The sequence below is a fragment of the Oryzias latipes genome, chromosome 10 (assembly GCF_053564925.1).
Source record: "Oryzias latipes strain Hd-rR chromosome 10, Olatipes_Hd-rR_3.1".
NCBI lineage: Eukaryota > Metazoa > Chordata > Actinopteri > Beloniformes > Adrianichthyidae > Oryzias > Oryzias latipes.
The window spans coordinates 15,142,738-15,169,949 of NC_136246.1; the positions used below are offsets into that span (position 1 = coordinate 15,142,738).

Sequence of the window (27,212 nt, forward strand, 5' to 3'; positions counted from 1 at the left end):
TAACGTTGTAAATGTGGCATTAAGTGATCCCTAATCCTTCTTTCATTCCTACTTTTTCATTTTGAAATTAATCTTAATGAGAAATGATTTTTCTCTCTCCCCTACAATAAAAATAAAATGTGTTCCCTCCTCTCTCTAAACAGAGACTTTATATTTTGTGATAAATGTACAATAAATTGCACAAAACTTTAAACTAAAAGAAATGGCTAATACACTGAAAAAATATAAATAGTAAATTGAGAATTAGTACCCATCTTTTGGATGCTCCATATAAAATTTAGAATGTTTCCATTTTTATGTTCACTTTTTTATTTTTGTATTAATTTTGTACATGTTTTTGTAATATACAGACCAGTCGTACAGTAGATGATAGTAAATAGAATAATATAGCATCAATCAGCCACTTTCAGACATGCAACTTCTGCACAGACTCAAACTCACATAATCTCTCCTTCATACAAACACAGAGGGACACATGTGCACCTGAAACAACACAAAAAGGTGAAAATGTAAAACTCGGTTTTCTTTTTCTGTTACAATTTCTCCAAAGAAACATCTTCCCAAACAAAAACAACAATACTTATGCTTTAGTCAAAGATTAAACTAAGAATGAGACTTAAAAAAAAAGGAAGTTACTTAATAAAATGGAAAAAGCAAACATGAAAACAGAATCAATTTAGACCCACAATCAAACATTCAGCTCCTGATGAAAAATAGAATCATAGATGACGTTTAAAGGACGTGTGATAACCAACAGCTGACACTGCTTGTTAAAGGAATTATGAATCTATAAAAAGAGCTAGATATGCTACAGAGTTTTAGAGGCGTTTTGTGATTCTATTCAGTCGGATGAGCTTTAAAAAGCCCGAATGTGTTATGTCATCAGGATGGTTGGGTATGGGTTCAAGGAAGGTAAAGCAAACTGATTAAAAGGGCACTCTGCAGGGTTTATGGCACAAATAACTCACTGAGAAGAGAAAGTGCATAGCAGGGCCAAATCTAAAAGAACGACGCAGTGTTACATTGCAAAGTCGAGATGAAAACCATTTGCAAACATACTGAGGGTGGTAGCAAGGACACTTCAAAAATATTATTCCTGATTCTGCCATGAGGAAAAACAGGCCCAAGCTGTTTCAAATGAAGACTTTTGTTATAAGCAGCTTCCAACTTGGTTTGGAAGAACATCAACAGTCATTTCTAACATTTGCATCTGAAGTCTACAAACCAACCATAAAAGCATTTGCCTCACTGATTCGCCACGTCGATCTCAAAATACAGTTTGGTGTTGGTTAAATCAAAGCATCCCTTCATGCAAATTTAGCTGGAAACAAATGCAGATAACTGAAGATGTTAGCATTTTATTTAAAGAGCCAATGATGGGGGGGGTTGATGAATAACAGAAGAAAACATCTGGTATGGTTTTGGATGATTGAGCAACTGCAGCAGCAGTTCATTGTTGCTTTGTTTTTGCCCCTCCTTGACTTTTTGCTTGGCCGCCCACAAACAAGTCCTCCGCCAGCTGAGACTTCATAAAGTACCGATCAACGACACTCAAATGATTCTCGCTCCCACAAACACAAAACGAATTGTCCTCATTCTTGAGCGTCCTCGGTACGCCACTTGAGGAAGTCCTCTTTCCGCGCGTCGGGTTTGATCTGGTTGCGCATTCCCCCGAGCAGGTTGGAGGTTGCTTCTGAGGCCACGATCAAGGGTCGCACTACTGTAGGCGGGATCTGTCTCAGGACGCCGCCAACAGCACCAGGAAGACCCTTCTGTTCGTGCCCGCGGGAGGCGACATCGCACAACGTCTGAGCAGTATCGATCACTCCCTGTAGAGTAAAGGTTTCACAGAGGAACAGGGGTGACTTCCTCATCTTTTCTAAGATTTTTATGATTTTAACACAAGTAACAAACGAAAAAACATAAAATCTGCAGAGAAATCCTAGATTTTGTTACATTTGAAAAGCTGAGAACAGAAAAATGGCTTATCCATTCTATTATTTCTCATAAATTCACATGTCAACAGTTTGAATTGAACACAGAAAAATCTAACAAAACCCATCAAGAAACACTAATGACAGGTTTTAAAGGTTTTAATCCCTTAGTAGTCTGTGGATTTTTTTTGCTCTAATATTTTGTCCTATTAATTTATCCTAAAATATTTTATTGGTAATGCTAAATATCAATCTTTTTAGTAAAACCCCAGCTTCTTTGTTTGCAGATAGATTTTTGATTATATTACACAACAATTTCACAATAGAGCTGAAACTGTCTAATAAACTTAATGAATGTGGTACATTTATTCATTTTAGCAGCAAAAAACACCAAAATTGAGGTCAAACAGTTTTTATGTTTTATAATAAAAGATAATTTTTAAACTCACAAAGAAAGCAAAGACAAGGTCTAAACAATGTGATGGAAGTAAAAAACCAAAGCAAAGCTTCGTTGAACTATATATAAAGGATTTATTCCAAGGGGTTTCTTAAATATGTGTCTTATCTCTAGTTAAGTTGGTTTGAATGCAAACATTTCAAAGCTAAAAACTTCTTGCCCCATTTGCACTAAATTTTTTAATGAACACAAAGTTTATGTGGGGATTAATTTTTTCCTCCATTGATGTGTTTGGCAAATAAACTGGAGAGTTCAAGGACTTCTGGGGGTTAAGTCTGAGCTGGAAACTATTCATCTCTATTTATATCAGAATTAGCTTCATATAACTGCCAGAAAGTTTTAATTTATTTTAAAAAAAGTGTTAACTTTGAAATGCTGTTTAAATAAATTGTCGTGGAGTTAAAAAGTAAAAGAAGAGATTGAAATGGATTCTGTTGCGTGAAAGGCTGTACCTCTCTGACGGTGTCATAGGCCTTGGCCACGCCCTCTCGGAGGTCTGCAGGCTGGATGGCTCTGCGGGATCGACTGTTTGGAGCACGGCCCTCTGTGATGTAGCGATTTAAAGGGGGCGTCGGAGATAAGATATCATAGACGGTCTCTGCTGTCGCCTGTCACACAAGACCATGACCATCAGGTGAGACTTGTGCAAAAAGTTTCATTTATGATATTAGTGACAAAATGCTGACACTTCCCTGTAAACAGTTACCTGAATAGCTTGCACCAGCCTGTTGCTTAGTTCCAAAGCAGCAGAAGCTGTGGAGGTGCCAAAGGACGCTGCCCCCCTCTGGAGCCCTCGGATAATGCGACCATCCTTTCTGTACTGCTCTATGGGAAGCCAGAATAGATCTCGAACTCCATGAACTGAAAAAAGCATATCAAAGTAGCCAAGACAGGATATAAGCCAAGAGAAAGAGTAGGATGTGGAGAATGTTAATGCAGACCTCACACTGTTCAGTGTATTGTGTTTGGAGTCAAACTCAGGAGACTGCAGAAACTTACAGAGCTGAACAACTGAGTGCATGGGGCCAACACCTCCCAGAATGCCTGGCAGCTGATTTTTCCTGATATCTGTCAGCCACTCTGTGACAGCGTACTGAATCACTTTGTCTACACCCAGGAGACTGCAGACACAAGACCAAAAGTTTGTCTGTTATGCCAACTGATGTTATCTCACAAAGTCAATTGAAAATTTTTTATACACAAACTGAGAACTTGTTAGGATTTTATCTCAGTGGTTTGTGGTGGAAAAAGTGTTTCTACCCGTGTCTGCAGCACAGCCTCTTCAGCTTCAGCTCCGAGCAGTTCAACTGAGCCAGACCAATGAGGATCCCTGCAAACGTCCCCTGAATAACAGCAAAACAGCCTTGTATTATTACCCAAACAGACACACAACAACAACACAAGTATCTTTATTGTAAGTTTAGACAAAGTAAAGAACTCTCACCTGCTCAATAACAACGTGCTTGCCATGATAGTCCAGCCAAATAGGCACTTCTGAGGTGAAACGGAACTCCCTGAAGGGAATAGAGGAGAGGAGAATGACAGCTGTGAAGTTTTTTGATGCATCCTATCAAAGTTTATCTGCATCATCAGAAAAATATCTGCAGGAGCTTTAAACGTTATTTGTCCACAAGATTTCACACAGGAACCATTAAAATTGTCTAGATTTCTGGATTGGATTAAGATTAAGATTTCTCTTAATCCATAAATGTCAAAGTGGAAGCTAAAAAATGTATTAATAAATTGCACGCCAACTTCAGGGTCGTCTGACCTTTAAGATGTGACAGATAAATACAGAAAAAAGTCACTAAAACTGGTATTTTCTTCATATAATAAGATGAATACACTGTGTTAGCAACTTTATCAGCAGCATTGTTGTAACATTAGACAGCTGGTTGCTGAAAATTAGGCATCATTATTATGGTCTGTGGGAACAACTGTCACAATAAATTCATATTTGGAGTAAAGGGTCCTGGTTTTTCAGTGTTAAATGCAGCTTTCTTTTATTTTGAAGTCAAAGGCTCTTCTTCTGTTTCCTCACTGGCTCTTTTGTATGAAAAGAAATTTTCCCAAAATGTTTGTTTTTCGTTAACTTTGCAAACTTGGAAGTTTCAATGTATTTCTGACACGTGACCGAGCGACTTGACATGTGAAACTCAGACATTTAAATCCTAACACCTTACCAACACAATCAGAAGAATGGTTTTCAATTCTGTTGTCAACGTATGTTTGCTTACCGAAAGTAGATTGGCTGGTCTGATGAGGAGGAAGATGAGCCAAGAGAGGAAGAGCTCTGTTCGCTGTATGTAGTTTCTACAGAAGCTGTGAGGTCCGGTCCCAGACCAGCAGCTGCATCCTCCTCTTTGTGGGAAGGATCTGGCTTCGCTGTAAACAAAAAACACATTTTAAACACCTCAAACCTGGATAGACATTTGAAACAAGTAACTGGTAAAGATTATTTGACACAAGTTGTACTTCTGTCAGGGTCTAAGTATTTAATTCTCTTGACTTTAAAATAAAAATACACATTTGTCACCTTCAGCTGCTGTGTCCACAGGCAGGTAAGGGTTAACATAGGAAGCTAGATTACTGAAAAAGTCCTTCAGAAAAAACAGTGCATCCTGGAAGGGGGACAGAGAAAAGCTGATTAGAAGTGATGAGAGGTTAGAGGAATCCTGGGAAGACTGACCAAGACCACAGGGAAACCTCGAATGATGTGGAACGCCTCATTATGTCTGTGATGGAGGAACTCCCTCCAACTTTTTTTTTAAATTTTGACTGCTTTTATTCTACTTTACTGTCATGTCTGTAATTCATTTTAGCTCAAGAGAAGGCCATAACATTCAAATGTCACAACTTCCATTTGTTTGAAATACTGTGAGGAAAATTAAAGAGTTCCTCTTTTCCGACCTGATCAATGTTGAGTCGTAGTGGCAGCAGGCTGACCCTCAGACAGCACTCTGGACCACCGAGGCCAGACTCTGGACACACCTGCAGGGCCTTCACTGTCAACTGTCACCAAAAAAACATGTGGCATGATCAGAAAACGGCTTTCCAAACATCTTTTTAAAGAAACAGTTTCACTCCATTAAATATGCAATGCAGCTCTTAAAGCCGGAGCTCTTCAAACAGTCTTCCTCCACGCAGTCTCACCATGTTGGAGTGAGCTCTCCGGGGCATGCTCTCGCTCGTGTACAGGTAAAGGAATTTGTTGATTTGGGAGGAAGCCAGTCTGTCCCGAATTTCCAGCTCCTGGACAATGAAGACCTGCCTGGACAGGGGATGTTCACCAGCAGGACCAACCCCAAATCCAGGTGCTCCTGCCCCGTCACCATCCTGCCCCGTTACAGCTACCGGGTAGGACTCGTGTTGCAAAGACACCTGAAAATGGGAGAGGTTGAATGGCACAGGCATCTTATCTGTATGACAGAGGTGTTTCAAAGCGTTACTTTAAATAAAGAAGAATTGGAAATGATCAAGTCAGAACTGCATATAAATATAATGCACAGTTAGATTAGACTATAAAATATGCAACAGCTATTCTCCAAAATAACATAACACTAAAATTTGATTAAACAGCTTTACTAAAATGTAACTAGTTTCTAGCTTAGGCTAAACAGATTTACCTTTGTGAGCTGAATTTCCATCAGCAGTGAGTGCTGACGGCCGCTTCCCCCTGCCCAACGCCAGGAGTTCTGTGGACGGGATGAGGGGACGGCGCGAGACGGGGACCCACGGACACCAGCAGGTGCTGAACGTCCCCTGGAAAGTAGGCCAACAGGAAGGGGGAGATTGAAAAAAACACCAATAATTACAAAAATCTCACTTTAGACAATGAGTCAATGAAGTGCATGTTTTATCTTCTGCTGTGGGAAATTTTAGATTGTGGCTTTCAATCCAATAATAGCCCATGCCAAAGACTATTCAGTGCTTCCCTACTTGACACTTAGAATTAGCAGTTGGGCTGGGAGGTAAATCCAACTAGAGGTTCCTCAGTTTAGGGGTGTTAATCAAACGCAGGTTAATAACAGTTCATGTGTATGAAAATGCCAAAAAAAAGGAAGAACATCAAGAATGATCTCGCTGCTGCTCATCTATAGTTTTCAAAGCTGTTTACCTGTTTGTACTTGGAGCATGAATAGAAATGGGCTTTCCACCAAAGTCCTTGCCCCCATAAAGGTGCCACACCACAGAGATCTCGCGCAGCATCAGTCTGCTCTGAGGTACTGGGAAGCGGCTCGGAGCGCGGAGAAGGTCGGAACTTCCTCGAGGCCTGGAGAAGTGACTGTCCTTGACCTTGATGGGTCCCTGGGACAGCACTGTCACCACAGGCTCCCCGTCTCTAGGCTGAAAGGAATGTAGAAAGGGAAAACACTTTAAAACAGAAAATGATTATATCGTAATGGAAGATCATATACGTACAAAGTGGAAAATAAAGGAGACACATCTGAAGGATTAAAAGCAAAACATACTCACAGGTATACCCATGCCAGGAGCCTCCAGGATGCAGAAGTCATCGTTGTCTGTGGAGACCTCAGAGTCTTTATCTGACAAGTCTGCCTGTGCTTCTGTTGCTGTAGAAACCAATCCATCCAGTTCATGTTTGTCCCTCTGAAGAACAGAGGGGATCTGCTTGGAGGCTTCCCCAGGAAACAAGTATACAGAAACTGGAGAGCCTGATGGCACTGAGGGTGAACCTTAAAAAAACAAGAACAGTTTAAAAGCCAAAACTGAAAGATGAAAAAAAAGGAGCTTCTATTTTTTAAATTGTATTAACAGTTTTTATTGCTTTTCATAAGAAGCGGCAGAATTTTTAATAAAGACGAGATGTTAAGGGACGTAAAAGTAAATACCTTGATCTGTGCTCTCTTCTCTGTGGCTCCTCTCTGTGTCAATTAAGGCATCAGCCAGGTCATACTGGTTGATCTCTGCGGTTTCAGCTGGAGGGCAGAACACCAGAGACGCAGGACTTTCTGACAGCTAGGATGAAACGGTTTCAGATTAGAGATGGAATTAAACCAGCTTGAACTGACAACACAGAGTCATTGATTGTCACCAAATCATTATTCCTGTAAAAACAAAAAAAAAGATTTACTGGTAATATCTGCCCGGCAATTTCAGTGGGTGAGGTGAGACGGGGTGGGGGGTGCAGGTCACCCTGTGAGACCAGGTACTGCAGTAGATTGATGAGGGCTGCACAGGAATCGGCACAGGTGTGCAGGTGGACCACATTATTGGAGCACCGGAGCTCAAAGAGAGGGTGCGACTGAAAGAAACAAAGAGAGTTTACAGAACCATTACTAATCCCACCTATAGAGAAAACTGTTTATATGTTTTTCAAAAATTTTATCCTGAATTCAAAGACAAAAGAACAACTGGTATTTCATAAATAGCATTAAAACCAAAGTAACAGTGAAATTTGGGTTCTTTCCATAATTTTCAGGTTACTAAAGCCACAAGAAAAGGTTAAATCAACAGTTTTATAGGCAAGTGGAAACTTTACATTCACAATAATTAAGTCAGATAAAAACAGGAACTGCTCCTATTTGTTTTTGCAAGGTGCAAGGTCTCACAAACAGGAAAACATGCTGCAGATGTAGGAACAGATGTAGGACTGCCAATAATAGGGTGACCCGTGATAATGTCTGGTTACAACAATCCTGATAGGTAGAATGTCAAATCTTAGATTGATGTTCAAAATATAGAAGCCAAAGTGAGTGTAGAGTTTACACTTAAACATGACTTAAGCATCTGCTAATTTCAGAGAGATAATGTCCTTCCAATCTGTCTTTTAGTGGAAGCAATTTTGAAAAAGCAGGAAAGTTTGTTAAGAAACATAGTTTTTCTAAAACTACGGTTACATTAAGCCCACAAAACAATAATCAGAATACAGAAGATGGGTTGATGATTTACTGAGATCATTCATTTTTTTCATTTGGTATGAGATGGGATGAGGAGAAAGCTGTGCATTTCTGGTGAAAACAGTTATGTGAAAATCCTATCCTACACCATATGCTGTTAATATCCTTCTTCTTTAGTTTAAAGCTCAGAGAATAAAAAAGGTCACACTGCAAAAATGAACTTTATCTATTCAGATAATTAAAAATAAAATAAAAAAACATTTAACAAGAACCTCAATTATGAATGCAAAAAAAAACAACCTAAGAAAACATCTTTGTGTGCTTCTTTAAAACATTTCTTTGCCACAATAAACTAAGCTTCCCACATAAACTAATGGCCGGAAAAAACATTTGTATTTGATCGATTTAAACTATTAAAAGAAAAAAAAGGAAAACAAAATAGCATAAAACTCCCATTTATTTGACAACTTCTATGTTTAAATAGACTGTGCAGACTTATCAGTCCCACGCAGTCATTTTGTCACAGAACAATCACAGTTGTTTGGTCATATAAAATACTTTTTGTGTATTTTTTTTTTCTTTCCCCTTCTTCTTTCTTAACTTATCTGCTTTTGGCACAATCATTGCCAAACACAATTCAGAGAAAGGCTGGTAAAATACCAACACATAATGTCAGCCTTAGTGTCACATTTGACAAAATTACAAGATAGGCTAATTAAATCTTAAATAATATATTATTAAAAATGCTTCTTATGACAATTTAATTTGAAATAAGAGAAAACTTAGTAATCTCAAGTTTTTTTGTGCGTCCTGATGCAGACTCTACAATTAGACTAAATATTTAGTTCCTTGTCAATAACTTCTCACCTTCTGGCTCAGAGCAAAGGTGTGTTATTGTTGAAACCTGACCAGTGTGTCATCTTGCTAATTATGGCCTCAAGTCTTGATTGCTGTCTGGAGCTATTATTACGACGCACCTTAACTTTAGTAAAACAAATATTTTTCAACATGCGAGGAGGTGCTTGTTTGCGGTTTCTGAATGAACGTGAGCTAAATTATGTGTTTTTTACGTTTACATTTTGTCTGGCTAAGGTCATCTTTTGTGGGGGGGCTCCTGAATGTGAAAGAAAAGCACAAGTAAGCAAGAGGATAGAAAGTCCTCACCAGCTTGCCTGTACTGTTGCCCTTCCATGTGGTGATGGCAAGCTCCAGAAGGTCAATGTCCAAAATACAAACATAGTCTGAAAAAAAGCAAAGCACAGGTTATTTTTCGTTGAAACGATCAGACACAAAGCTCATTTTAGACACAAACTCAAATGAAATCATGGACTGACAATGTATCAATTATAAATCTTATTACAAAACACCTATTGCTTCTGATTTTCATGTCAGCTAAAAACCTAACAACATTAAGTAAAAGCTGCAGCTGAAATGTTTCAAACATGTTTCAGTAAAATTAAACAATGTAACATAAAAATAAATGAAATCGGCGGTTCAGCCTAACAAGTTCTGGTTTTATTGAATAAAACGATGAATATACTTTTTAAAAGAAAACACTGAACAAATTCTAACATAAAAAAGTCTTGAGCAAAGTTACAGTCAAGCCTGGAATTATTACCCCTGGCAAATGTATGACTTTTTGTTTAGAAGTAAATCTAAGCTTTCTTGTATATCATCCGAGTCAAAATTGTCAGAAATGTGAACATCAGGCATAACTGAAAAACTGGTAAAATGTTTGGCAAAGAAAATCTCATTTTAAGGAATAAATGTCAGTGCATGTCATTCCACTTCCATCTGGTTTCCAGCCAGATGAACATTTCCCCCCCCCAGTTGATTACCGTAATTTCCGGACTATAGAACGCACCTGATTACAAGCCGCACCCATTACATTTTTAAACGATAAACCATTTTGTACATACATAAGCCGCACCTGTCTATAAGCCGCATGTGCCCACATTGAAACATGTGTTGTAGATTGAGGATGTGTATGTGCATGCCTCTGCACTGCGCAGCGCTTGTGCCGAGAGTTTTCTTCCACAACAGTGACACACCGTGACACAGCGCTAAAAGGGCTGGTTTAAAAAAACAGGAACGTAAAAGTCACCGAGAGCTTTCTTCATCTTCCTCCTGTGCACTGAAACCATGGAAGTCTTCCTCAGCAGTGTCGGAATGGAATAGCGTCAGATATTCTTCGCCACACACTCTCTCAGTGTGTCCTTCATTGTCACTGTCAGTGTCACTCTGAGGCAAATTCTCTCCTGGGATTGCGCTGTCCTCTCCGTCATGCAGCAGACCGGCTTTTCCAAACCCATTGGTGATGGTGGATTTTTTTCACATTTCTTTTAATGATTGCTTTTAACTTGAAAGCTGCGTCATAATGTAGTGGCGGTCACGTGCACGGTCGGTCTAATGGCAGCAAGGGATTGTGGGATGCCGCCAAAATAGGGCTGAGCATAGGTGTTACGCTTTGTTGCACCATGACTGAGGGGTCTAAGAGCAGAAGTGACCTCCATGCTGTTTGGCTGAATTTGTCAAAAGAAATGGAAATAATGCTGGAAATTAAATAATGCATTAAGCTTCTCAATTTGCCTCCTCCTCTCTGAGACTGTTTGGAGTCTTTCGGTGCACGGATAGCCCTCCAGTGCACCTAATTGGGCGGGAACTCACATTATACTTGCATCACACATATACCATATTCTCACAGTGTCACGCGCCCCTAGCAGCCGTTAAAAAAAAAACCATATATTAGCCACATCATTGAATAAGCAGCCTTTGGCGGAGGGGTTGAAAGCGTGTAACAAAACTAGCGGCTGATAATCAGGAAATTATGGTAGTTGCTTAATGTAAAAAACTAACTTCACATTCCACCCAGGCATTACCTGATGAAGTTAGATTTTTAAATACTAGATTGTTATAAGATTGGCAAGTGTGACAACAATTCTCCGAGCGTAAAAGGATACAAAAGCACTTTATGGATTTGTTTTACCTCTTCTTAAATCCACTGTGTCCACTTCACATTTATCAGAGAGGTAGAGGGCTGAGTCATCCAGAATAAATCTGAGAAAATAGAAACATTATATAGAATGTCACATCTTATAGTTGTTCAACTAATAAACCCTTTTAGTCTCACTGGACTAGTAAATTGTAGCAGACAATATTTCCCCAAAAAAACAAATCTAACATTGAAATGTGGGTGCACATTTACATGTTCATAGTCATGTGACATAAATCACAAAGGTGTTCAATTTCTGTAAACTAAATCTCAGATTCACATTTTTGTCTCCAATTAAAAACAATTTAGTTTCCAAAGTTGAAAACTAATAGAGAATATTCACATTAGTTATTTTTTTTATACGGTAAATAACAAAAACAATCAAGACAGCAGTTTTAAGACTACTTTGATTAATGAGGACACTCCTTTTAGAAAAATGCTTGTATCACAAGAGTAAAGCACTTTGTGTCCAGCAAGAAAACTGAAATGCTTGAAACATTTTTGAAACTTTTGAAAGTCCATCAAAATGCTCGTCTTGCACAAACTCAAAATGACGTTTTTCGTAATTTCTTACATGTTATGGTGTTAAAAAGCTCTTTGTACCAAGGGTCTGTAGGCCTACCTGAGGTGGAAGGTGGCTGTGTCCACAATGATATTGCTGGACAGAGAGAAGGACTCTGCTGTGAACAGCGCTCGCAGAGGGAGATACAGCGGCCTAAAATAAAGTAGAAAAAAAACAGAAAAAAATCTTATGTGAAAACTTAAACAAGAACAAAAAAAAGAACAAATGTGTTATATGGTTATAACATATTAGAAAACATTTTCAGGGCTGTACCTGTAATCTATGGCACATGTGGCAAGGTGTGTGTGAAGGACTGTGATGACAGCCGGTGCTGTGTATCCCAGGATGGGATCATCAATTACATCAAGAAAGTCAACAAGCTGTAATAAAGAGAGATGAGCTCAGGGGTGGGCACTGCAGAAAACAACAGACTGAACCTTCAACTACAGAACTGGATTTTTGAGTTGTTGTCATTTTATCATAAAAGATTTTTTAACATCAAAGGTGATTGGAACCAAAACTAAACTTTTGTTACACATTTTATCTCCAGAGAAGAAAAAAAAGCCATCTTAGTTATAAATGTTACATTTTTGTCAACTCAACACCATCAGTTTTTACAAAAACAGAAAAGAGTCATACATCTTTTGCTTTCACTCCTCACAATCGTTTTTGGATGACCACAATCTATTTAGATGGATGTTGTTTCATGCAATAAGGGTCAATTTGACCCCCCACATTAGTGAAGATTGCTACCTGCTCCAACCACCACAGAAATATAAACATTGCAATGACGACCAGCTGTTCTTCCAAAGTTTTACTCAGATATTTACTCAGATATTCATACTGGCATCATGCCAGACGTAAGATAAGGACTGTTTCTAAAAATTATTGATCCAAGATAAAGTCAAACTAGTCAAGCAGAGTATTCTTAGCTGCTGGGCTCACACTGATAATTGGGTGACACATACTTTCGTGGTACATTTTAAAATGTTTCTCATTTCTTTTTTATCAAAACCCTCTGGCAGAAAAATTCTAGGGTCAATTTTTTTTAATCAAATCCTTACATCCTGATTGAATTCTGCTCAGGTTCAGTGGGACACTTGAATGTCTAAGAAACACATTCATATTTGAAGGGAGGTTTTACCTTATCTTGTGTTTTAATTATACATTTTTTGTGAAAAAAAAAGTTGATGAAGGATTCTTTTAACACATCTTTAATTGGAAGCAAACATACAGCTGATGCAGGTACTGTTTACATAAGTTTAAATGCTTATGTCACAATTTGGTGATGATTTAAACGAATGTTCACAAGCAAAAGCAACAACCCCAAGGAGAGCTTGCTTCATTTTGCGTCTCACCTGTTCGTGCCAGCTCTGATGGGTCTGAGTCACGTAATGCCGCATCGTTGCACCTTGAAGTTGAAGGGCAACTAGAAATTCCTTTAAAAGAGAAGGAAGCGGATGTGGTTTTTATCTCCTCATAACAGAGGCTGCATTAATAAGGTGCGAAGACTACCAACTTTAACGTTTCTCTGGAGGTCCAACGTGATTTTTATAGCTGTGGACAACATCTGTGGCTCGCCCTCTCTTCCGCTAACACTGCTCACTCCCACCTCTGTGGGGTAGATGGTAGGATCCAAATGCTTTGGTGGAGAGAAGCTGGGCATCTCCAACCGCTCTGGAATTGTGGTGGCTTTTACCACAGCTATGTGGGAGTGACATTGAAAAAACAGTGCAATGAGACATAAACTGATTAGAAATACCAATTAGGTATAAATAGGTTTGATGTCAAAAAGGGGCAAGAAAAGATGAATTATGCCGTCATAAAAGTGTAGCTCAAAAGCACAGGGCCCACCTTGATGATAGAGCTCCACTCGACGACTTTCAAGACACAAAAAACTAAGGTTGGGGTCATTCAGATACTGCGCCACGCTGAACATCTTCCCTCCTTCCAGGTCAAGCGCAATCTCTCCATGACTCTGGTCTTCCTAAAAGAATGACATAAACTACAACTGGTGACAAACTGATTAAACAAAGTGAAAGGAATTAAAATGTCTAAGAATATCCAGGCAGCAAACATAACATACTATGGTGTAATACCTATACTTATGAACAGAGTATAAATTTGAATGATTCAAGAAGAAATTTGGGATTTGTTGGATCCGTGTTTTAGTTTTTTCATTATGTTTCTTGACTTTTAAAGAAATCGCATATGAAAAGAGGATTTAAAACAATATGTTTAGACTTTCTTTGTACTAATTCAATCATTTTTAGATGCAACAAAGTCAAAGAAAATATTTAGTTCCAGGTGTAAAATTCAATAAATCAAATATTTAAGGAATGTTTATTATATTAGCTGAGAATAAGAGTGTTAATACATTTATCATTTATTTATAAATTTATTTGACATTACTGCAGTCATAAACCATTGGCGTGGAGCGATACCCTCCCTGCTAAAGTCAGTACATGTGCAGGCCTGTTTGCTAGAGAGCATTTGGATGATCCAGAAGAGGATTGGCAAAATGTCCTCAAATGAAACCAAAATAGAACTTTTTGGTAAACTTTTCACTCGTCGTGTTTGGAGGAGAAAGAATGCTAAGTTGCATCCAAAGAACACAATGCTTCTGTAAAGCATGGAGGTGGAAACATCATGCTTTGGGGCTGTTTTTCAGCAAAGGGACCAGGACGACTGATCCGTGTAAAGGAAAGAATGAATGGGGTCATGTATCATCAGATTTTGAGTGAAAACCTCCTTCCATCAGCAAGGGCTTTGAAGTGGAAACGTGGCTGGGTCTTTCAGCATGACAACAATCCCAAACATACTGCCCAGGTAATGAAGGAGTGGCTTCTTAAGAAGCATTTCAAGGTGTGGAGTGGCCTAGCCAGTCTCCAGATCTCATCCTCATAGAAAATCATTGGAGGAAGTTGAAAGTCCGTGTTACCCTGAAACAGCCCCAAAACATCTCTGCTCTAGAGGAGATCTGCATGGAGGAATGGGCCAAAATACCAGCAACAGTTTGGGAAAACCTTGTTAAGACTTACAGAAAACGTTTGACTGCTGTCATTGCCAACAAAGGATATACAACAAAGTATTGAGTTGAACTTTTGTTATTGACCAAATGCTTATTTTCCACCATTATTTACAAATAAATTCTTTAAAAAATCTAGACAATGGGATTTTCAGGATTTTATTTTCCCATTTTGTCTCTCATTGTTGAGGTATAGCTACGATGAAAATTACAGGCCTCTCTCATCTTTTTAAGTGGGAGAACTTACTCAATTGGTGGCTGACTAAACATTTTTTTTCCCCACTGTACATTAATGAGAAAAATACTTGGTGTCCTCTTTACGCATACATCCTAAACAGGGAAATAAACTTAGAACAGTGATTGTTCTCCTGGCTCACCTTCCTGTCAGTTCTGGCTTGGATGCGTCCTTTTCCAATAATAACAGTGAGGGAGAGGAGGCTGAGGTTGTGGTTAAAGCGAGAGGCGGACTGCTGCATCCTTCCAGATGGCTCACTGGCCAAGTAGAACTGAGTCTCCTCCTCTTCTGAATCAGAGTCTGCAGAAGAGAAAGAAGCCTTATATTTTATTCAGCTAAAACCCTAATCCAAAAACAATACAAAATTTGGCAGTAAAAGTTTAGGTTTGCTGCTGGTGTAATGGATCTATATTGTTATTAAGTTTTCCACCAGCTCAGTTGAACTCACCCAGTCTAAATGCTGACTTGCACAGCTGGAACTCTTCACGCTGATGGCTGCTGCGCTCGGGGCTGTGGGCTGAAGGGGGAGGAGGGGGAGGCGGCTCCCACATCAAGAGATCATTATTGATCCTTTTGGATGAATAGGTTGGTGAGGGAAAATTACAGTTATTTCTGAATCAACGTTAAAACCAAAATTACTCAAATGCATAAAGAGAAAGGAGCTCATAGGATGATGACAAAAGTTGTACATAAAGGTAAATAAATTGGCTACAAATGTTTTTGGAAATTGAATTAATTTTTAGGGTAGCAAAAACATAAAATTATAATCTTTTTGTTAATAGTATTCTGCATAACCTGTGAGAGATGACAAAGCAGAGCTCTTTACATACCTGTTGTAGATGCTCTGGAAGGCCTGTTTGCTGGGCAGGAGGATGTAAGCCAGTGGCATGATGACATCCACAGCACACTGACACTGAGCAACACACTGTTCCTGAAACTGAAGCATCTCCTCTGGGCCAGCAGGAATGACCATCTAAAAAGGAGATCTTAGATAGGTTATGGGATTTTTGTCATTTGATGGGCACCCTGTGAAATGTCCTATAGTGTTCCTCCACCTCTTCAGTCTCAAACATGGTGCGGTTGGAAGAAAAGGGGGAGCTGGTTTTCTCGTTGAATTCACAGTGACTTTCAAAAAAGGCTGCTCCAAGGTCCTTCATGAGGCTCAGGTTCATTCCACTCAGACCTGCTGCTGGGCCCTGAGCCTCAACTCCATGAACACGCACCGATATTCTGCTCAAGACGAAAAAGAAGACAGTTGTGTCTGATAGCTAAATCCAGCTTTGATTTACAGTAATAGGAAAACATTCTGAATTATGCTTTAAAATTAATGTATAGTGTTTTACTGAACATATATCTCTGAATCAGCTCTTAAAGTAAGACAGATGATTAAAAGGGAAGTCTCTCAGCCATCATTGGGTGTTTGTAACCTTCAGAGCCATTATAGTGATTACTTGGCAGCGTTTAAGCCAAAATCTAAAAAAAAAAAAAAAAATGTTAAAAGTATTTTAGAACAATAACGTCGCATATTTTAGATAATTTAACCAGAAAAAACTGTGTGATGATAATAAAACAACAAAAAAAACTCCGCCCCTCCATACTTTTGCTTCCCTTTAAATGTGCTGAGCTTAGAATATCTCCCCTGTTTCACATGACATCCCCACAAATGCTTGCCTAAGAATAACTCAGTTAAAGGGGTTTTCTGTCATAGACATCCAGGTTTGCTGCCATTTTAATAATCATTTTCATTATGACCATAACAAACCTGGGGACAGAGTCATGACTCTTTTTCACTCTGATGCAGGGGAAGGATCCTCCCTCCCAGCCTTCATATGAGCCTGGTGAGAACAGATCAGCAAAACAAAAAACTGTTTTTTTCAGACAGAATCAGACAACAAATTAAGTCTTCTGAATGTATTTTCAAAATTAAAAAAACCCACAACAGGAACTATACATCTGTCTCCTACGTACAATTGTATGCAAGGAAGACAAGTAATTTTTTAAACATTATTCAAACCATTATTTTGTGAATTTTCTACAATCCAAATGACTGCTAATGCAGCTTTTCAGATATTTCTCACTTTTATGCAAGTTCATTCATGTTTATGCCTTAAGAAAAAAACTAAAACCAAAGATGGATTTTTATTAAGTGTAGAGTTCTTCATTGAATTGTTTGTGCTCCCACCATGCAGGTCAGTGAAAGAGGCCTCCAGGAGCTGTGTGAGGCAAGGAACCAAGGGCTGCCCTGGGGTAGCCTGGTTGCTCTGGAGGTCCGGGGCCTCTTGGTGCTTCAGCTCCAACTCCATCAGCTCCAGCACCAAAGTCTCCTCCCTCACTGCTCTCTGGCTCGGTGGTCTGCGGATGTGAAGAGGCCGCAAGTCTGCTATGGGGAAGCGAAGCCTGAGGACGGCGTGCGGGGAGAGGAGGGTGAAGGAAGAGGAGAGCTCAAAACTTTGAGCCTGAAAGGAAAGAAAATTAACAAACATCTTAATACAAATTACTGAATGGAAAGTCAGTCTAACTTTAATTTGAGGGTTTAGAAAAAAAACAACAACCCTGCTTTTAATGCAGACCACTAAAATGTTTTATGGAGGATCTGGGCAGTTGAAGCCTAAAATGCAGGCAGCTGGACAAGAGTCAAGTCACTCTTTAGTAATGTGGTTTTGTTGGTTTTTGTCTTCATCTGAACAAATAAGGGCATTCAAACATGACAGAAACATTCTTTAATGCTGTTTCTCATAGTTTTGGCAAGTTTTGGTTTCTCATTATGGTGAGAAAATATTTTTTATGACTTCACCACACTTCCTTTTGAAAACCAAAATCATTTTTATGTGAATTCAGACCAGTTTTCATACACCACCACCAGAAAACTGTTTTATTAAAAAAAAAGAAAAGAAAAGTAAGCTGTCATTGTATCTTGATGGGTCCAGGGTGTACTTTTTAGTACCAGTATATATGCTTTTTTCTGTTGATTTAATAACTTTTATTTTGTTTGTCTCTCTGCATTAAGTTTATTTCAAATGGTCTAAACGTGCTTTGAAGAATTACCTGCATGAGCCCTGATGTTGAAGTCTGTGTGGAACAATGGCTAAAGGCTCGGTTAAGGCTGCCCAGACGACTGAGGATGTCCAAGTCCAGCTCAGCGCTGAGTTCTGCGAGCTCCACCTGCACCACACTGTCACGGTGCACCACACGCTGTTTACCCTGCCAGCACAGGCGCAGAATCATGTTTAAAAATATATTTTTGTGCATGTTTTTAGATAAAATCATACTGCTTTTTTCGTTCTTTGTATGTAATCAAAGAACAAATATTGTCAACTCGGCTTTTTATGTTAACATGTATAATTTTAATAAATGACAAAAGCCTGACCTTAGGTATTTTATATTTACAGTAAATCTATTACAAAATTGAAAATAAATGTTATGTAATAAAATACTTCAATGATTTTCTTAGTAGTAAAGGGTCCTTCAATTTAGTTCAATTTATTTATATTTCTTCTTAAAACCATGAAACTTCAGAAGCACAAGCTCTTTGTGATAAAAAAGGTGTTAAACCTGTGAATTTGTGCGTGGATGTGTACCTTACGCAGGTGTTTTTCAGTAAGGCTGTAATGTACTTTGGCGCATGGTCCGACTGTACCTCCAGCTGTAAACAAACCAGCCCTTTGGAACTGTAGCAACTGAAAAAGGGACACAGAATTCTGATGAGTTTCGCAAAACAACAAAAATGTGCTAGCTTCAGATCATAAAACAAACGTTTTTAAAATGTGTTTGAAAATGACAAAATAATCGTCTATTTATTAAATAATATAATACAGAAAAAATACTATTACTTTTTGGACAATCATAACAAACCTAAAATGTTTCATGTAAACTATTAATGAAAGTTTTTAGAAATGTATGGTAATATAATTAACAACATGGATACATGTTTTTTTGTTAGTATTGAATATAAAATGTTTGGAAATCCATGCAATACAGAGAAAAACTGCAATGGTTATTAGCCAAGGAAACTGTAAAATTATTTATATCTAGTGTTTAATGAAGTTGGTCTTCTTTTCCCCTTTTCTTGCTTGGTCAAAAACAGACTCCCCCCAGCTTTTTTTATACCTCGCAGTACTGAGGCTCTCCCTCCTCCCAGAGACACTCCAACACCTCCAGCCTGCTAAAGGACAGGTCAGAGGTCACAGCCCGAGAGCGACGTTTCCCGCTGCGCATCTCACAAGAAACCTGCACCGCTGCCCCCGTCAGTCTGCCAGAAGGAAGTCAGACAGTCGGATGTCAAAATCTGCAAAGGCCTCAATAGTACATTGTAACGCAAAAGGCCGGATGGCAACCGAAAAAAAGGACAAAATTATGTTCTAGAAAAACCTTACACTTATAAATTAATCCTGTGGGTTTTCTACTATCATTCTGATATTTGATGTTCAACACATAAAATTTGTTTACTGAAGAGTTGTTACAGAAATCATTTGTATCATTAACTGAACTATTCTTTTTGCCATAAAGTAAGCTTTCTCAATAGATAAGCTATTTTAATCAAATACCAGAAACAAATCTATCTGTTGTGCATGCATGAACAGCAACTGAAAGACTATGTGCACTTCCTGACCTGAAGTGGGACTGTGGGCAAGCCTTAGCAAAGCCCCCTCTCAAATGGTGGAAACCTCTGTTGCTGAACATGCTGTCCTTGAAAAATCCCAGCTCTCTGAAGAACACTTGGGACACCTGAGCCAAAGAGGAGGCTCCGTCAGACTTGGAGAGCGGGTCCTCCGTCAACAGGGTTAGAGTCAGTCCACCGAAAGTCAGTCGCAAGAGAGCATCAGGCTTCAGCTGCTCTGCCTGGCCGCTGTAAGAGCGTCCTGCAACAATAAAGAGGGCACTTAAAAACAGCTTTTTTAGTCCATTTAATCAAACAAAACATTTTTAAAATCTTATATTCAGTCCCTTAATTTTAAAATGTTTTTTTTTAGTCTAAAAAAATATAAATTCAGAACCAGAGGAAGAATAGGTCATTATCTCCAAAAAGTCAAGGCACCTTTGTAGGAGTAAATAAAAAAATTACAATCAAAAGAACATTCGGGTTCTTCACTTTACCTCTGGTCCTGCTGGTCTGAGGTAGACTGGGCAAACATCCCGGTACAGGATATCTTCTGGGAACATGAGCCAAACCCTAGAAAGAGAAGTCAGTAAAAAAACAAAACAAAAAAAAATCACCATTCAGTGTCAGATTTGTTTATAGATAAAACCTATAATAGAACGTGCACATACAATATGTCTGGTACATGTCATGACAAATACAAATGTTAATATAACATTTTCAAAGCACAGATTAGATTGTACTTTTATATAGTTATCGTTTTCTCACCAAACAAAAACTGATTTGTCTTCTGCTGAATGCTTGAACTGTGAGAAAAGCAGGTATCAGCACAAACACGGCAGATGTACCTGTGCAGGTTGCGTGAAGCTGGAGAAACTATGGGTAGAGGACTCCATGTCACTTTCTGATAGCTCACTGCCCGAGCGGATGGATGTCACGCTACAGCTCATCCCAGCGGGACCCATGGAATAAAACATGTCTGCAGGAATAAGAAGATTCACACATCTAAGTTCAACTCTACAGTATTTACATTAACGTTACCCACTAATTACTTTGAAGAGACAAAGCCTCTTTTCCTCAGAGTGAAGGACAACAACAGTTCTAAAAGAAGTTTTCAGGAAGGAAAAATAGATTCAATTTTAAGTGTGCTTGCAGTAACAAACCACACACTATGGTCCTGTCAGTAATGCAATATATTTTAAGAGTGAGTAAATCCTAAAAATGTTTAACTCCAAAAGATTATACGACGGTTGTCAGTCTTAGAAATGTTGGAGGGTCCAGCTGTCTACCTCCATTCTCCAGGCTGGTGACATAGTCCTCTGGTTCAGTCTCCGTCTCCCAGTCCCCGTCTCTGGGACTGGATCCCAGCTGTTTACCAAGGTCCTCCTCAATCATACGCAGGTCGTCTGAGTCTAATGGACGACTAAGTACTCCACCACCCTTTGACTCTGGCTCTAATAGATGGAAAACAGATTATTAATACTGTCAGGCAAAAAAATAAATAATGCAGCAGTCAGAGACTCTGGAGGTGAAAAAGATGAGAGATCAACAAATGTCATTGTAGATGCACTTCAAGTGAGAGAGACAGAAACGCTCACCCTTTTTAAGAATAGGTAACTTGCAGAATAGGTAACTGACAAATAGTTTTTAGCCCCACAGTATACAGTGATCTCTTGCAGTTCACCATTCACGGCCTTTTTTTCACTGCAATTTAGCAGACTTATTTTAAAAACTTTTTTACCAGCACTCTAAGTTCTACATCCTGATTGGCTGTTGACCTCGTCAGTCAATCTCCTCCATGGGATGTCTCCTGTACGGAATGCATTCGGTTTGCCAAATCTTCATGAATCTTCAATCGCGATCAGATCTTTTTCATTCTATAATACCAGACTTTAAGTGTTTGAACAACACAGAGAAGTGTGAAAATGTTCCTGTCTGTCTAAGCAAATGTATAAAGTGTGTAGTGAGGAGTTTTACAGCCTTAAAACATCTATTGTCCTACTTCACAGATTCCACCTATTGTGGATTATTTTTAGAACGCAACAAGGGACCACTGCACAGTAACAAAGCAAAGAATGACATGAAGTAACTGCTATGATACACGAAAAGCCTAATGACAAATTGAACAAAATAAGAAACAAATTAAAGCTTTATAAAAAGTTGGGTATAAGTAGACTTTTTTTCAGATCTGCTCCAACATTTAATAGAAGAAAGGTTTTAAAATATACCAATGTCTATGCAGAGGGCTGCCAGCAGGTCTGTCAGATGAGTTATTTGATCTGGAGACAGCAGCATGTGGATGCAACCCACTTTCCCATCCAACTCCAACTGATGAGCCAAGATGAAAGAAGAGAGGGATCGATGACGGAATGCATTTTCACGAGCTTTTAGTACGCATGGGGACACAACACACACACACACCTTTGGTCCAGGCAACATGTCGTTCTGTTTGAGCTTGACAGTCATTTCAATGAACCCAGAGCAGCTTCCAATAGGCAAGGGCTGGGATGGAGGACAAGGTGGAGCAACCAGAGGCTTGGCTTTGTCATCTTCTTCCCCTTCCTCTTCTTCCTCCTCCTCCTCTTCCTCTTCCTCCTCCTCCTCCTCCTCCTCCTCCTCCTCCTCCTCCTCTCCTTCTCTAGCTGTGGCTAAATTTTGATGTTCATCTTCAGGAGGATCCTGAATGATCACAGCAGCATGACAAGCTTTTTACAGCATGACAAACATGGCTATTATTTTAAAAAAACATGGAATCTTTTGCAGCTCTCTCAATTGGTTAGATGACAATTTTAAAGTAGTGCAACATATACCTGCCATTGCAGCATATATGCCCCCAGGATTCTGACCCATTAAGGTGCCACTCAAAGGACATATGTGATCTTAAGTTGGCTCCAAAGTTGAGAACACAACAAGCAAACACATGTAAAAGGTATTTCAGAGAGAAAGTACAGCGTTCTCCACCTGAAGTGTGCCAGTGTTGTCGTAAAACAGCTGAACAGCATTCAGCTGAAGGATCTTGTGGAGGAAGGCAGGTGGTTGGTGGATGTCAACAGGCACGGCAGTCTGGCTGGCTGGATCCCTCACTGCTTCATCAAAGTACTCTAGCCTGAGACAACAAAAACAGGGGCTTTTTAGGGCTTGCGTGGGAGATGAGGGTCGACTTTCAACAAACTCCGCTTCTCCATCTTTGATTGGGTTGACATCCCCAACGACTGCGATAAGCAGTGGGTAGAGCAAAAATATCAGGGAAATGTAACCAAAAATATTATATATGTGCATTTGCCACTGCCCGCTAATCTTCAGTAGACTGAAGATGGACCTTTATTGTTGTCAACAATAAAACTGTTTTTTTTCCTCTCCTCCTGTAAGAAACATCTCTGAATTGTGTCAAATAAAATGCTAAAAAGAAAAATCCCTTTGGGTTTTTAAATGCAGGAGGCACACTAAACAGTTTTATTAAAAACTCTGGGAAACAGGGTTCACCAGTGTCACAGCAAAATGCCAACAGGGCCCTGGAGCATGCAGGACATGAGGGCGTAGGTCAGTTTGCAGAAGGGTTTGCACAAGATCTGCTGTGCCTAATAATGAAACATTTGTAGTTTTACTTGAAAGAACACTGTCACCTGTTTTTGACCTTGCAGACTGAATGTTTACGTGCTTACAGTGTTAAATAAATGCAGTTGAAAAGTGTATTTTTAAACCTGTAAAAGGTCCTTTTTTTTCAAATGCATAAAAATAAAGTAATAAAGGAAGAGAAACATACAGCAGCGGCTACTATTTGGTTGAAGTCAAACAGTTATAACGACTGGAATATTTTATAAATAGCATGCTAAAATTATCAAGTTGGTATGAACAATTGCCTTATCTTTAAATGTCATATTAAGTGGAGTTTTGAACCAACTTTAAACTCAAAAGAAGCGGGAACTTGCCAGTTCATAGACACACAGGGACTGCCAGCCAGATCCTCTTGATTGTTCCTCCAGCAAATTTAAATAGTAAGGGGGACAGATCCTTTTCTGGCCCTAAAACTGTGGAATAAGCTGACTTAAGTCATCAAAACTGCATAATGATCATTTCAATTTCTAGTTCAGACTTGTCTCTACTCATTGGCTTTTAGTTAATATCTTAGTTTAACTATTTCCCTTCAACCTTTGACTATTTTTAACAGTTTTTAACTTTATTTATTCATAATTAATAGTATTAGAACTCTAACTGCAGTTCTCATTCTGGTTGTCATTTATGTGTTGATTATTTGGGGGTATTTTGGTCTGTGCAAAACTTTAAAATAGATTTCCTTTAGGAACATGAGACCAGTGAGTGTGAATTCACCAACAGACTACCGGTATTCATCTTATCTGACTTTCTCCATCCTGGACTTCTCACAATGACACAAGCACACATGAGATTATTTCATCATCACTTGAGAGAGAAAAACAACTTGTAACACTTTTACTAATGAGCGATAAAAGATTAAAGTGCAGAAAGTACACTCCACCTTAAGACACGGCCTTATATGCTGATAAATGATGCAAACAATAAATAATATCCATTTTGAGTTTATCCAGGAGATCATTTATTTCTCACTATCATACTAAATACTATTAGGTAGAATATTTCAACTGAACAATAAAATATTTTGTGCTAATCTGCGATATTTTCTTGAAGAACAAGGGAATCATTTGTAGCATGAATTTTTAGTAACATTTAAGATGGATTATCTACCAAGTTCAGTGAAGAAAACACTGACAAAAAACAATACAAAAAAAATAAATCCATCCTTACGTTATAGTTAGTATGAGTGTAGCTTCAAAGAAATTGCTTCAAGACATGGTGGTGTGGTTTGTCATTACTGGTCATTTTCCTTAAGTAGATCTTAATAAAGGTCTGAATCTCAGTAATACCGTTTGATGTGCACTTCCAGAGCAACGCCCGTCTTCAGGTCCAGCGGCTGGTGCTCAATGCGGATGATGGTATCCAGAAGTGTGACTTTGATGCGACGCAGGACTGCAAATACAGATGATAAGAGAAACAAACAACAATTAGAACATTTGTCTCTATAATCTTCAGAGAGTTTTACTGAAGCTATTTTTATCCAGACATCATTAAGACGTCATTAAAACTGCAGTACATTTATGTTACCGTTTACTGAATTTGAGCTGAACTGGGATGTTTTGTCATTTTTCCAATGCGGGGTTTTGCATTTAGATATGATGGGAACATAACTACCTAGACTTACTGTACGGATGTGTGTTTTTCAAAGCGTGGAAAACAGGTTTTGCTCACCTGTCTCAATAGTCTCTGCAAACATCTCAAGGCCTTCCAGAGGGGCAGGAGGGTCCTCAGATGCCTCCGGGGGGTCTTTCAGGCATTCCTGAGCCAACTGCATGCTGGAAGTCATGCTGGACGACCAGCCTTGTGAGTCCCACCCCCCATCTAGAGACAAAGGAAAAATTTAACATATGGGTCTTGTTGTTTTATTAGATTAGATTTGCTTTTATAGTCATTGTCCATTGAACAATGAAATGGAAGCATCACTATTTCAGTGCAAAAATAATGAAATACAATATTAAATAAATCAGTATGTATATGTACACCAAAGAACTGACAATAGGTTACTATTAGGCCAAAAACTATGAGGGAAAGGTCAGATTTTAAATAATTTAGACCGCCTTCCCCATTTACCAACTGTTAACTTCAGTCTGATTGGAAATAAATCGAGGCCACCTCATGGGATGGGTCCAAGACCAGTTCCTGGTCCCGGACCAGAGTCCGCTTAGGCGTATTTGGACTGAAAGTTTGTTCCGTATTATTGGGGGAAACAAACTCTAGTTCACTTTAAGTGGACCAAATATGTCCAATCTGAATACACCCTTAGTCTGTATCAGTAGGTCTTGACAGTTTAGTGGGGATAAACTGAGCACGGATGGAGAGGAACACTCAACAATTCAGTCAAAACATTCCGTTAAAAGTTTATAAAGCGACTTACTGGTTCGATATTTGGGTCGGCATGTTATCTGAAGGCCAGAGACCTCTAAAGTGCAGTGGTCAGTCAGAAGAGCCTGCCAGGGGATGGTCACCTTGATGCTGCTCACAAAGCCTTCCACTATTTCTAGAGGAGCCCCAAGGGAGTCCAGAAGCTCGTTGACTGCCTTTGAGGGTGGAAAGGAAACTGTCAGTGAAGAGTTGAAGGGAAATTAATTAGAAAAAAAAAGGCTTTTATTTTGGAATTGATCAATCTGGAACGTGCAAAGCAAAAATATGTAGAGGTTGGTTAGCACGACAGGTGTGAAATGCATCAATCCTGAATGATTGGAAACACGGATGGCCTAGTGACCACGCTGAGCGTTTTTCCCCGAAGAAACGCGAGCTCTGCTGCAGACGTGACGTTAGAGATTGTTGTTAAACTCGAGTGCGGTTGCGAAACAGTCAGGAGTCAGTGGACGAGCCTCACAATAACACAAGCCCTCTGCTGCCTGCTGTCCTTCTTTCTCCCTCAGAAAACTCACCCACACGTCGAGGTTGATTTCCTTGATGACACCACTGCCGTTATACAGATCCAAACCGAGCTGATCCAAGCTCAGTCGTTCCTGCAAAAAGTGACCGAGGTAGTGTTGTAAAAGGTACCGACAGGCCCGCTTCTTGATTGAGCCAGACCAGGGGAAAAGCCAGCGAGACATAAGGCCAGAGAGAGCGGGGAGAGGGAGCGAAGAGGCGGCGAAAGAGAACGAGTGCGAGTACGGGCCTGTGGCAACTGCATAACAGACTCAAACAAAGTGGACAAATCAAGGAATGACCAGGAGCTAGCTTGAAGAAGCTAAGGAAGAGAGAAACCGTAACTTTAGTTTCCCCTTAGCCTTGTCGAAAAACTAGATAATCCTTCGTGTCGGGAACCCAAAGGCCTCCGGTGAAAGTTACGAGGCTTTACTCCAACCAACTCCAGCCGCCCCGAATCATGTTTTAGGCTCCTATGTGTGGAGCGACAGGTCCTAGTGGTGCGTATCTCTTCCTTCTGGGTTGTTTATTGTTATCATACGCCAACTGATGGTATGGTGGCGTACGTGCGTAAGACGTCACGATGACGAAAGAGAAAACCCGGAAGAGAAACGCCACTTTTGGCAAGAAATTCAAGATCATCAGTGCCCTTTGTGATAAAACGATATTAAAACAAAGAAACATATTTTTTTTTATGGTGGTTAATATATTTTTGGCGGAACGTATAGTACTTGCTTTAAAAAATACAATACCCCTTAATAACGTTTGATAACATTCAGTTTGGGTTTATAATCAAAGAAAATATTCAGTTCTTTAACAGGTGGATCATTTTAGGATTTTTTAAATTCATGAATGTTGCCTTATAAAACTGAATCCCAATTTATGTTAAAAATTCCATCAAATTTGGAAAACAAGACTCTTAGATTACATCTTAGATTATCTGTTTACGTAAATTACTGCCTTTCTTCTATTTTTCTTATTTCATTGTATTACTATTATTCAGTTTTTATTCTTTATTTTTCTTTTAGTTTTGCATTTTAACTTTGAATATGTC

At 39.2% G+C, this 27,212-nt stretch overlaps 1 protein-coding gene across 2 annotated transcripts; it reads right to left on the minus strand.

Moving 5' to 3' along the window:
• Nucleotides 1-285: 285 nt before the first annotated feature.
• atg2a (autophagy related 2A) lies at nt 286-26,732 on the minus strand. Of its 2 annotated transcripts, none has more exons than XM_011480048.4 (42): nt 26,173-26,732; nt 25,653-25,815; nt 24,950-25,099; nt 24,568-24,670; nt 22,628-22,772; nt 22,088-22,345; nt 21,895-21,994; nt 20,956-21,120; nt 20,515-20,645; nt 20,164-20,239; nt 19,679-19,928; nt 19,177-19,318; nt 18,648-18,746; nt 18,115-18,270; nt 17,252-17,525; nt 16,832-16,904; nt 16,125-16,299; nt 15,900-16,042; nt 15,518-15,639; nt 15,212-15,369; nt 13,661-13,793; nt 13,326-13,510; nt 13,165-13,245; nt 12,080-12,186; nt 11,867-11,959; nt 11,239-11,309; nt 9,417-9,493; nt 7,487-7,657; nt 7,245-7,371; nt 6,868-7,088; nt 6,509-6,738; nt 6,018-6,153; nt 5,545-5,772; nt 5,302-5,403; nt 4,928-5,012; nt 4,629-4,776; nt 3,836-3,905; nt 3,652-3,734; nt 3,391-3,512; nt 3,098-3,252; nt 2,844-2,999; nt 286-1,829 (listed from the first exon to the last, which is right to left on the minus strand). In XM_011480048.4, exons 1-42 carry the CDS (start codon nt 26,341-26,343, stop codon nt 1,593-1,595), a joined length of 6,072 nt encoding a protein of 2,023 aa, XP_011478350.1. In that variant the 5' UTR covers nt 26,344-26,732; the 3' UTR covers nt 286-1,592. The 2 variants fall into 2 exon arrangements, with proteins under 2 accessions (XP_011478350.1, XP_078810201.1); XM_078954075.1 differs by having other exon boundaries at nt 4,919-5,012.
• Nucleotides 26,733-27,212: the final 480 nt, after the last annotated feature.

Excerpts from the sequence above, each read along its gene's own strand:
- atg2a (XM_078954075.1), bottom strand. The coding sequence starts at position 26,343 with ATGTCTCGCTGGCTTTTCCCCTGGTCTGGCTCAATCAAGAAGCGGGCC. Across the intron at positions 13,511-13,660 it reads AGTGGAGCTCTATCATCAAG|CTGTGGTAAAAGCCACCACA; the intron begins GTGGGCCCTGTG and ends ACTCCCACATAG. Across the intron at positions 3,513-3,651 it reads AGGCTGTGCTGCAGACACGG|TCTCCTGGGTGTAGACAAAG; the intron begins GTAGAAACACTT and ends TTGTGTCTGCAG.